The sequence below is a fragment of the Myotis davidii genome, unplaced genomic scaffold (genome assembly GCF_000327345.1).
Source record: "Myotis davidii unplaced genomic scaffold, ASM32734v1 scaffold282, whole genome shotgun sequence".
Classification (NCBI taxonomy): domain Eukaryota; kingdom Metazoa; phylum Chordata; class Mammalia; order Chiroptera; family Vespertilionidae; genus Myotis; species Myotis davidii.
In genome coordinates, this window is record NW_006293249.1 from 353,008 (window position 1) to 365,537 (window position 12,530).

The window sequence follows — 12,530 nt, forward strand, 5'->3', positions numbered from 1 at the left end:
TATATTTTGTGGAATGCTTCTTCTGCATCTATTGATATGATCATGTGATTTTTGTCTTTCAATTTGTTTATGTGATGTATCACGTTTATTGATTAGCAAATATTGTATTCCAGTAGGCTCTGGAATAAATCCTACTTGGTCATGGTGTATGATCTTTTTAATATATTGGTAGATCTGATTTGCTAATATTTTGTTGAGGATTTTAGCATCTATATTCATTGCTTTTTAATGATAAAAGACTGGAAACATCCTGAGGGCCCATCACTAAAGACTGGTAAAAAAAGATAAAGGGAGCCCACAGTGGAGCACCAGCTGGTAAGGGAACTCTCCACATACTTCACCAAGATATGTATCTGTGAAAAATAGGTGCACACCCTACACTACTGTAGTCATACTGACCAGTGGTTACCTGGAGGGTCCTGAGGCCTTTTTATGGAGCCATGAGCTCAACATGACTTTCACAACAACACTATTTAGTTGCCTTCTTCATGCTGTTACTCTCAGGAATATACAGAAGAGTTAGCCAGAAACTACTTGACAATGTGATAATGTCATAACTTTGATGGCTAATGGAATGTGTGCTTATATATTTTGTGTTTTCTAGAATTTTCTAAAGTGAGCTCATGAAAAGATAATCAACATCAATAGTCATCAGGGAAATGCAAATCAAAACCACAGTGAGACACTAACTCACACCCACTAGGATGGCTACACTAAAAAAGACAGACAATAACAAGTGTTGACAAGGATGTAGATAACTTGGACCCTCATGCATTATTAGTGGGGAAGCAGAATGGTGCAGCTGCTGCAGAAAAACAGTTTGGCAGGTCATCTGGTAGTTAAACAGAGTTATCAGACGATCCAGAAATTCTACTCATAGGTATACTCCCAAGGAAAATGAAAACACACATCCATGAAAAAATATGGACATATTCACAATAGCTAAAAGGTAGAAACGCAATATCCATCAATGGATGAGTGGATAAACAGGATGTGGTCTATCCATAAATGGAATGTTACTCATCCAAAAAAAGGGATGAAGTACTGACAGTTGCTACTACATGGATGGACCATGAAAGCACTCTGCTAAGTGACAGAAGACAGTCACAAAAGACCACATATTATATAATTCATGTCCAGGAATGTCCAGAATATGCAAACCCATAGAGACAGACAGATTGATGGTTGCTGGAGGCTCAGAGAAGGAGAAATGGGAAGTGGCTGGTACAGGGTGCAGGGTTTCTTTTTTGGGATAAAAATGTTCTAAAATTAGAATTCTGGTGATATTTGCACAACTGTGCTAAAAACTACTGAGCTGTACACTTAAATAGGAGGATGTTATGGTACAAGAATAATATCTCAATAAAGCTGTTTTGAAAGAAAAAAGAAAACATAGTTTTAGGAGTTAAAATGAAGAAACCTACCTGTTAGGTCTGATCAAACAATCACATTTATATCTCCTCCCCTGGAAAACTGACCTTTAGATCATTTTGCAACCGACCACATTCCCTTTTGCCTTAGACCACATTCCATTTGCTAAGACCAGTAACTTTCCCCTCCGGATTTGCCCAGGATCGGACCTGTCCAAAGAATTCCCCACAAAAAAGCTCTCCTAGTGTCCTTTAAGATCTCTGACTCACTGGGTGCTGGTGCCATTTGGGAACTCAGTCCATCTGGTTCCAGATGATCTAATAAATTTATAATTCTTTACCACTTTTGGCCTCGTATGTTCCTCCTTCGGCGACCCTAACACTACTGAAGGCCTAGCCTTGGCCCCAGCCACTCACAGCTGTGCAGTGAGCCTGTGTGCCCAGGTGCCTGGCACAAGTCATGCTCTGGGAGGCAAACACAGGGAGAGGTTGGCTATAGGCAACATGGACCCACTGCTGCTCCCAGGCCTCCCATGGAGGCCATGAACCCACCCCCTCTACTGGGACACTGGGGCCCCCTGCCTAGCCATACTGTGACCTCCAGAAAAGCCCATTCCCCTCTTGGAATGCCAATTTCTCTTCCATAAAATAGAAGGACCACACAGATTCTCTCAAGGTTGCCACAGGGTGAAACTCTAAGCTCTGATAGGTGTCCCAGTAGAGGACCCAACCCAGCTGCCAACCAGGGCTGGGCAGGCAATAAAGTTGATGCAGGCTGGCCCAGCAAAGTGCAAAGCACCCGCCCCGTCTAAATGGAGCCTTTTCTCAGCTTCCCTGATGGCCAGCCTATGGCTATGGACCTAGTATGCCCACAATTACCAATTTTCAACAAAAGCCACAAAGCTGAAATTTATGTGAAGTTTTCCAATTTGTAAATGTTGTAACATAATTCTAATACTTACAAACACACTTTGCAGAAAGAAGCTAACGGGGACAGATGAGAGGTATGTGCACCCTTTTAGGAGGGCAAGCAGGCCAAGGTGGGGCGAACGCTGGCTTCCCCCCACCCCCATCCATTTTACCAATAAGGAAACGAGGATTCAGAGGGATGATGTCCCAGACCCCAGGTCACACAATGACTGGGGACTCACTGTGGACCTGCAGGGGTTGGTGGGAAGCCCAGGTTTCTTGTCTGCCTGCCCTGGTTCAGGTTGCTCCCAGAAGACCCCAACAGAATCAGACTCCCATTTCAAGACCCACGGGCTGGAGGTGATGAGGGGCAGGACCCGCTGGGCCCAACTGTAAGCTCTCCTCCCAGTATTCTCCTACTGATCAGAGCGGTGCTCCCCACAGGGTGGCCCTGCCCCAGCCTGCCTCAGGAACCTTGGGTTCTTGCAGGAGGTAGTTCTATTGTATCTGACTCAAGCTCAGGTGTCGGGAGTCACACCCTGGCTCCTGCAAGTCCCCAGGCTGTGCTCATGGGCTCCTCAGATCTCACACAAGTTAGCCTTCCACAGGCCAATACTAGAGGGGAGAAGGCAGGGTCTACAGGATCCTCTGGGAAACAGAGTCTAGGTGAACCCCCCTCTCCTACTCCCAGGGAGCCTTGGAGACCCACAGACCTTGGGAAGGCCCAGGGCTAGCTCCTGGGGCTGCATGGTGAGGGAGGGAAAACCCTGCTCCTTTAGCCTCCTCCCTGCACCCAGAAGGGTGCTGAGCAGCACAGATAAGATAATACCATCTCCGGTCTGGCACCTAGTGGTCCCTAACACAACTAAGTCTTCATCCCAACAGCCGCACCCCTGCCCCTCCCAGCCGCTTCCAGCACCAGCCACACAGCCTCCTTTTAATCCAATGAATTCCCTCAGGTGCAGGGCCTTTACACATGCTGTGTCCTCTGCCTGGAACACTCTCTTCTCTCTGCTTCCATCCCATCACCCATTAACAACTCCTCCTGCTCAAACATAATTTTCCCTACGGATCCTTCCCTGATCTCCAGGAGGAATCTGGTTCCCCACTCCCTTCCTCCCAACCCCCACCCACCACACACACACACACACACACACACACACACACAAGGCACAGAAACTCCACACCCAGTGACTAGTGGGTTCTTTACCTCCTCCATAAGCCATAAGCTTCCAGAGGGCAAAGACAATGTAGATTTTGTTCAACACTATGCTTTCTTCATCTGTCACAGCCTGTGGACACCCTGGCACTCAGGAATGACTGTCAGGGATAAAGACACGAAGGCATGCAAGGGAACCTAGACCCACCACTTCCTACACATGTGTCCATGGGCAAGTGGCCTGCATCCCCTCTGTAAACTAAGGGAGTGGGTATGAGGATTAAAGGGTTAATAATCACACAGAGCTTACAAAAGTGCCTGGCACAGGCATAAGCACTATATGGTGTCTGTGATTAGCATAAAGTTATTTGAGTTTAAATAGCTTCTCTGCTAACCAGACTGTCAAAGCACTCAGAGATCCCTGCCCTGCAGAATCTGATTAACTGAGGCCCTGAGGAAGGGGCCTCTTTCCTGCCGCCGCCCTGGGACCCTACAGAGGTGGTGCTGGAGTCTTTTCCAGGAGGGGGCTGCCTCTGGATGCTCTGAGAGTCTCCACCTCCTAAGGGTCACCCTGTCCCAGGGTTCACACCCTGTGGCCCAGGAGGGCAGCAGAGGTTAGGGGTGGTGTGCTTGCCAACCCCCTTCATCATGCCAGCCCAGCAATAGAAGCCCCCCTCACAAAGCCCCCTGAATGACAACAGCCATCACAGCCCTCTGCCGGGCCCACAGAGCAGGCATGTGGCTTCCATTAGGCCACATCTGGACATGCTCAGAGGCAGCCTGGATCCCTGGCAGGGCTCCGGCTCAAAGACAGGAACCCTCCCCCGCAACCTCTGTTTTCCCCTACCTCTGCCCCAGCCAGGCCTCAGGCAATGACTGGAAACCTCCTTCTCTGGGCCCCAGGGATACCTTGGCAACAAGGCTGGGGGTCATTTCCGACCCCATGTCCTACCTCTTAGCAGGCCCCCAGGCAAACAGGACAAAGCCACCTCCCCAGCTTCTCCTCACAGAGGGCCCTTCCATCACTGGGGATCCCCCAAGTCCTCCCCCACAACAGCAGTCAGAGGCCTCTAAGGGCCCCCACTTCTCCCAAGATGCTCAACTAGACACCTGACCCAGCCCCTATCAGGCCTCCTACCAACTCCCCCTGCACATGGTTGTGACCATGGATAAATCTGTGTGCCTATCAGTTCAACACCTCCTCCCCAGCGAGACCTCAGTGGGGAGGCTACGCCTGCCTTTCTCACTACACAGCCCTTGGCACAGACAGAGTGCTCCCTAAACATCTGCTGAAGAGATCCACGAACTGAAGAAGGATAGTGAGTAATAATGGCTAATATTGTAACTACTCTGCAAGTACTAAGTTCCCTGCCAAGCACTGGACATGAAAAGGACACGTACATGGGCATGTGTAGGAGGCAACTAATCAATGTGTCTCTCTCACATCTCTCTTTGTCTCTCTCTCACCTCTCTCTCTCTCCTCCTCCTCCTCCCGCCCTTCCTCCCTTCCACTCTCTCTAAAAAAAAATAAATGGAAAAAAATATCCTCAGATGAGGATTAAAAAAACAACAGCCCCATGAAGCAGGGACTTCTCTGCTGCTTAAAGATGAGGAAACTGAGGCAGGAAAAGATAAGCCATTTACTTAAGTTACACAGGTGACAGGTGGAAACTGGGTAGGTAGGAGGACAAAATATATTTTGGGGTGGTGGATGGTAGGCCAGTCTTTGTGTATCTGACCAGGGCCAAGCTACTGGGTCCCATTTAAAGCCACCCCCTTCCCCCACCCCCATATAAGCCTCCCATTCCTTCTTTCCCCACGCACCAAAAGCTGCAGCAGCCTGTCCATCCTCATGCCCTGATCATTCTCTGTGCACGTGTGGGGCCTCTGCCAGGACAGCCTTCATAGGTGGTAAGGGGCACTCAATCAGAGACCCCTATCCTCAAGCAGCCTCATCAAAGGCCAGACTCCAAAATCCACTGAGAAAGCCCAGGGCAGAAAAGAAAAGAAAAAACCAGGGATCCTGAGAACAAAGCAATTCTCCAGGATTCCAAAGCCCAAAAGCACAGAGTCCTCTGGAGGCAAGAGATGGGTAGAGGGCAGGGCTGAGTCTATTTTGGAAACCCTAGGGCAGCGTTTCTCAACCTGTGGGTCGAGACCTCTTTGGGGGTCGAACAACCCTTTCACAGGGGGCACCTAAGACCATCCTTCATATCAGATATTTACATTACGATTCATAACAGTAGCAACATTACAGTTATGAAGTAGCTACAAAAATAATTTGATGGTTGGGTCACAACATGAGAAACTGTATTTAAAGGGCCAGAAGGTTGAGAACCACTGAAACTAGAATCTAATGTATCTACAGACACAGGCAAAACACTCTAGGGTCTGCATGCTCTGGAGCCAGGCCCCCAAGCCCTCTCATTACAGCCCCACCTCAGCCCACACATACTCCTCACTCCCCACAGGCTCTGGGTGTGGTGGGAAGGAGGCCTCTGAAGCACAAGGGTCAGGTCCCAGCCCACCACTCCCATTCTGAGACCTGGAGCCACTAGAAACACCTCTCTGACCTTGAAATGAGAAGAAACGTACCTCCCTGGCTTGGGGGGAACATCAAGTCACAGAAACAGGGCCTGGAGTACCAATAGGTGCTCTGTGAGGATGAACTGTGTGCCTACCCACTGTAAGCAGGCTGGGTGCAGAGCCCTCTGGGCTTTTGGACCACTTGGCCTACAGGTCAGAGGAACGTGCATGTGCACAGGCTTTGCACACAGCTGCTGCCCAGCAAGGTCTATAGCACTTGACAGATGGGAAAAGGGGCCCAGGCCAGTTAAGAGACTTGCCCAAGGCCACACAGCTGTGGGCATCAGGGTGGGTCAATGGGAATGCTGCAGAAATCCCAGAGTCCCCTTATGCCCCATCCTCCAAGAAGCCTTCCCAGATACCTCCCAGGCATCTCCCCCTCACAGCCCCCCACCATAATGGTTCATTCCTGCCTCCCCAGGGCCCACCAAGACCTGCTCATTATTTATACCTAATAAAGGTTTGTAGAGTTATTGATATGAGACTGAAGAAGACACAGACCCCTAGCTGTGGAGAGAGATCACTAGACAACGAGGTAAGTCCCCAGAACACCCTCAGTGGAGAGAAAGAAAATGGAGCTGAGGGGAGGGTCCACAGACACAAAGATTCAAGGAAGGCTCCTAAAGGAGGTGCACCTGTGCTCGTTGAAAACAGTGAACATGTTTTCAACAGAGGGGGAGATAATGCTGCAGGGTTCATGGGATGGCAGGGGAATTAGGGAGAAAAGGGATGACTGCTAGAGGGGTGGCCACAGAGCTTGTATTGATTCACTCATTCATTCACCCAGGCCCTGCTGGAGGCTCCTGGACAGGAGAAAGATGACAGATGTGGTCCCTCTGCCCATGGCACTCACATTCTACTAGGAAAAATTACAGCAAGGTAAGAGGAAGGTATGGTGTTCTTTTAGTTCGGTGCCCAAGGAAAGCCTCTCTGGGGAGGTGACCTTGAACAGAGAGCGGAATGGAGTACAGGAGTGAACCAAATGGACACCTGGAAGAGCATTTCAGGAAGAGCAAGTGGCAAGTTCAAAGGCCCTGGGGTTGCTATGGTATCTAGACAGATCAGTGGGATTGAGCACAGTGGGTAAGAGGAAGGGTTGCTAGGACCTGAATGTTTATCCCCCACCCCCCATACCTATGTTAAAACCCTAATCCTCAATGGGACAGTATTGGAGATGAGGAGATGAAGCTTTTGGGACGTGATTAGATGATGAAGGTGGGGTCCTCATGATGGAATTAGTGTCCTTCTAAAAAGAAACAAGCAAGAGTTTGCTCCTCCTGTAATGTTATCTCAGATGAGATGTATCCTTGCCCGCTCTGCCATGTGAGGACACAATGAGAGCCTGGCCATCTGCAAACCAGGAAGTAGGCCCTCAACCCAGCCTCACCTTGGATTCCAGCCCACAGAACTGTGAGAAATAAGTGTTTGTCATTTCAGTCACCCAATCTGTGGTATTTTTTGTTACAGCAGACAATACAGACTAAGACAAGGGTGATGGAGATGAGATGCAAGAGGTCGCAGGCAGGCTGTGCAGGGCCTGTGGCCCGAGAGGGCTGTGGATTCTACACTAAGTAGGTAGAAGCCACAGCAGGTGCAGAGCAGAGGAATGAGAACAACTTGTGTGTCAACAGAACCAACTGGAAGATGTACCGGACACAGCCCTTGACTCTCAGAAAGAGCTCTCATGTGAGACTGCATGCCCTAGGCTTTCTCCTCAGAGACCAAGGTCACAGCCATGGCTGGAATGATGTGAAACTCATCACCATCTGCTGAGGTACTATGGACACTCTAGGCCCCACCTGCACTTAAGCAGGACCCTCCTCAGGACCCCCAACCCTGTGAGGGTGCCTATTGGGCCTTTGACCACAGCCATACCACGCATATAACCCAACACTGACTTCAACAGGGACCTCACCTGCACCCACTCACTCCATTCCCAGGAGCTAAGCCAGGGATAAAGTGGTATCTAAGCTCATGCCCTAAAGTGTGGGGCACTCGGACCCAGCTTCCCCTGCCCCAGGCAGCTGTACAGAGACCTAGGCAGTTACAGAGCCCAGGGCTGCCTTCCCTGGACTGAGTGCTAGGGAGAAACTTGAAAGACGCTTACCTTCAGGGTCACCTCTGGGGACAGAATGGACAGAGTTGGGGTCAGTGTCCTCCTCTGGCCGAAGATGAGGCAGAGCTGGTGGCTGCTTGGGCACTTCCTGGATAGGTGGGACCTGGGTGGCCTCATGGGTAGGTGTGGTCAGGATGGTGTGGCTGCTGGGCCTTGCTGGGCTTCCGGGAGAACTCGATGTGACCTGAGACTGGAGGACACTGGCCGTGCTTGACCCCAGCATGGAGCTGGCTCCCCCCTGTCCAGTACTTTGTGGGGTGGCCTGGGCATCTGGGATAAGGTTATCTTCAAGCCCTGCCCTGGCATCTGCCTTCTCCTCTTGCAAAGGAAGACTGAGCCTGGCTGGGGCTGCACCAGGAGGCCCATCGAGTCCCCTAAGGCCACCTGCTGCCAGTGGCTCCCTGACAGCGATGTCCTCCCTCTCCTCCTCCCCTGCCTCCTGGCTGTCCTCCATCACTCTCCTGGCTTTGGCTTGAACAGGAGCTGGCGGACCCAGGGCAGCAGCCGCTGTTGGCCTGAGGAGAACGGCCAGCCAGGGGGTGGCCTGGATGGCAGACAGTGGCTGACTTCCGCCTCCCAGGGTGGCTGGGGCCCCTGTGCTTGCCTGAAGCTCGCCTGCCAAAGCCGCTGCGGCTTCTGCTTCAGCCACCTCCTGGTCATAACTGTAGGGGTCTTCGTAGTGTCGCTCAGGTTCATTCTCCTCAGCATCTGAGAAGTTCCCACTGGTGGCAGTGGGCATGGCCTTGGCATCTCCATGGCAACTGGGGACCTGATAGCAGATGAGCTCACCACCAGTGTCAGGACAGTGGCAGGCCTGGCACGGTGGCAGGTGGACTGTATGACCAGCAGCATACTTGCGGCCAGCGTGCACACAGCCCACCTGGCCGCACTGCGGGCAGCTGTCAGCTGCCACCACAGTCTCGATGCAATTGGGTGGGAGCTCGGGGCACAGCATGAACTGGCAGCTGATCTTGCCGCCACCTGGTGGGCAGGAACACTCAGTGCTGCCAAAGTCCACAAAGTAGGACTGGCCTGCGGGTACACGGCCACGCACGAAGCCACCCTGCAGACAGTCATAGTACTGGTAGCCCTCACAGGCACAGCCCTGCTGCACGCACGTGGCACAGCAGGCGCCCGGCTCCAGCGCCTCCTCGATGCAGTTCTCCAGCTGCGGGCACTCGACACCCGTGCAGTCCTGCCGTGGGGCTGCTGCACCTGTGCTGGCACCCAAGGCCAGGGCCAGGGCCAGGGCCAACCAGGCTCCTACAGGCTCCCAGAACATCACCATGGTCCCACCGCCAGACCAGGTGCAGCCCAGGTGCCACCTCGAGCCAAAAGGTCCCCTCTCCTGCGAGGCCCTGGGGAAATCAGAAAGGACACCTGTCAGCACCATATGGGGCCTACACATGAAAACACATGCACCGCCCAGTCACACACACACCTGCACATGGCTGGATGAAGCCTCAGGCTCTTTCACTCACACACATGCCCTTATCCCAATGTCCCCATGTCCCCAAGCATAGTGTCTGGTGGGGCAATGACAGAACAATGGCCACTTAGTATCCGGCACAGCCAGGAAAGGAGATCTGCCTCTGCTAGCCACTCAGCCAGCACCAACCAAGCAGATCCTCTGTGCACAAATCCTTCTAGAACTTGGGGTTTATTAGCAAACTAGAGGCCTGGTGCATAAAATTTGTGCACTCGGGAGGGGGATCCCTCAGCCCAGCCTGCACCCTCTCACAGTCTGGAAGCCCTCAGGGGAGCGAGTCTAAGCCAGCAGTTGGACATCCTTAGCACTGCCACAGAGGTAGGAGAGGCTCCCGCCACCGATGTTGTGCTTGCCAGCCGGGAGCCTGGCTTCTGGCTGAGTGGCACTCCCCCTGTGGGAGCGCACTGACCACCAGTGGGCAGTTCCTGCATTGAGCATCTGCCTCCTGGTGGTCAGTGTGCATCATAGTGGCCGGTTGTTCTGCTGTTCGGTTGATTTGCATATTACCCTTTGATTATATAGGACTAGAGGCCCAGTGCACAAAAATTTGTGCACTGGGGGTGGGGGGGTGTCCCTCAGGCCCCTGCAGCGCCCCTGGCCGCTCAGAGCAGGGCCGATTGGGGAGTTGGGGCGCCTCCCCGTCATGCACAGAGCAGGGCAGATCAGGGGGTTGTGGCGCCACCCGTCACATACAGAGCCAGTCAATCAGGGGGTTGCGGTGCTGTCCCCTGTCACGCACAGAGCAGGGCCCATTAGGGGGGTTGGGGCTCTGTCCCCTGTCACACACAGAGCAGGGCCGATCAGGGGGTTGAGGAGCTCCCCCCTGTCACACACAGAGAAGGGCCGATCAGGGGATTGGGGCCCCGCCCCCTGTCCCCCACAGAGCAGGGCCGATCAGGGGGTTGGGGCGCCTTCCCCTGTCACAAACAGAGCAGGGCGGATAGGGAGGTTGTGGCCCCGCCCCCTGTCACACACAGAGCCACAGGGCAATCAGGGGGTTTGGGCACTGCCCCCTGTCATGCTACTCCAGGGGCCAGGAGGCCTCGAGGCTCCGCTAATCCCAGTGCCGGGAGGCATATTACCCTTTTACTATATAGGATAGAGGCCTGGTGCACGGGTGGGGGCCGGCTGGTTTGCCCTGAAGGGTATCCCGGATCAGGGCAGGGGTCCCGCTTGGGTGCCTGGCCAGCCTGGATGAGGGGATGATGGCTGTTTTCAGCTGGTCACACCCCCTTCAGGGTGGGGGTCCCCACTGGGGTGCCTGGCCAGTCTGGGTGAGGGGCTGATATGGCTGTCACTGGAACTGAGAGCCGGCTTTAGCTTTGAGGCTCATTCTTTCTGTTTTTGTTTTGTTTGTTTTTTATTTTATTCTGGGATTTATTTACCTTCTATGGCTGTCACTGGAACTGAGAGCCGGCTTTAGCTTTGAGGCTCAGCTCCAGCTCTGAGACCTCAGCTGCTGAAAGCAGGTATCTGGGTTTTTTTAGCTTCTATAATTGAAACATTGTTGCCATCACTGCCGCTCTAAGCTCTGAGGCCGAAGCTAGCTGAAAGCAGGTTTCTGGAGCTTGTTTAGCTTCTATAATTGCAACAATGTTTCTTAGACTGCAGCTCAGAAGCCAGCAGCGGCAGGCAGGGAACCTTGGCTTCCTCCATCACTGGAGCAAGCAAGCCTCCTGTTCGCTTCAGCTGCCTGGCTGCCGGCCACCATCTTGGTTGGCAGTTCATTTGCATATCGCACTGATTAGCCAATGGGAAGGGGAGCGAAGTTATGGTTAATTACCATGTTTGTCTATTATTAGATAGGATAAGACAAGCTTCATGGCCATTCTGCTAGCACTGACCCTCTGATGTAGGGAGGGAGATCATAAATCCACAGCAATTCAGTGGGTTTCTGAATGTGATAAGTACAATGAAGAAATAAATAAATGAGAGCAGGGAAACGGAACAGGGAATAACCAGGATGGTGTAGCTGCTGGCTTTGGGTGGAAAAGAGCTGATTTTAGCCAGTGTGGTCAAGCAAGGCTTCTCTAAGGAAGTAGCATTTGAGCTGAGATCTGAGTGAATCAATGGAGACAACCACCTGTATGTCTGTAGGCAAAGTATGTCAGGCGGCAGGACTAGCAGGTACAAAGGACCTGAGGCAGGACCAGGAGGAGGGAGATGAGGAACAGTAGAACACCACCACTGCTGAGCAAATTGAGCAAGGGTGAATGTGATGGCAGCCAGATCATGCGAGATTCTGATTATAGTGCGGGCTGCTGGAAGCCATGGCCTGGAATGACTTGATGGGCTCTGTTAGGGCTGCTTTGTTGAAAACATGGGAGCCAGGCCAAAGCCAAGAAGCCAGTCATAGGAGGCAGGAGAGGACAGTGGACAGGGGAATTTTGAAGTAGAGTTGACAGGATTTGCTGCTAGACTGCATGGGTGTAACAGGAGAGGAGTCCACGATGAGCCCAGCTTTTGGCCGAAGCACCTAGAAGGATGGAGCTGCTGCTTCCTGAGGCAGGGAAGGCTGTGGAAGGAAGGCCATGGACCCACAGGGGAGACATGCAGTTCAGTTTGGCAGTACTGAGTTTGAGAAGCCCAGGGATCATCCAAGTGAAGGTGGCAAGAATGCTACCGGGGACAGGAATCTATGCCCAGGCCAGGGGGCCAGGGAGGTTGCTGGACTCCAAGAGGTAACATGCACATCCCCCAAGCTGAGAAGCCACTCCGGGAAGGGGGAGGGCTCCATACACGCAGGTTGATTCGAAATCGGTCTCAGGGAGAACCAGGCCTGCTGTCCCCGTAACAAAGTCAGCGACTCTCCATGGAAGTAGAGTAGACAGCACAAAGACCTTGAGTCAATGCTCAAGTGTCATTTAAAAAAAGAAACATTTGCAGACCTAAATCGTCCTC

General features: G+C 52.4%; 1 protein-coding gene across 2 annotated transcripts in view; it reads right to left on the bottom strand.

The window, feature by feature from the left end:
- FBLN2 (fibulin 2) overlaps window positions 1–9,498 on the bottom strand; it is a 75,946-nt gene extending 66,448 nt beyond the window's left edge. For both annotated transcript variants that reach the window (XM_006766966.2, XM_006766965.2), the window contains exon 1: window positions 8,132–9,498. In XM_006766966.2, the coding sequence (XP_006767029.1) occupies window positions 8,132–9,428 (1,297 nt within the window). In that variant the 5' untranslated portion in view covers window positions 9,429–9,498. The remainder of the gene's footprint in view (window positions 1–8,131) is intronic.
- Between the last annotated feature and the right edge of the window lie 3,032 nt (window positions 9,499–12,530).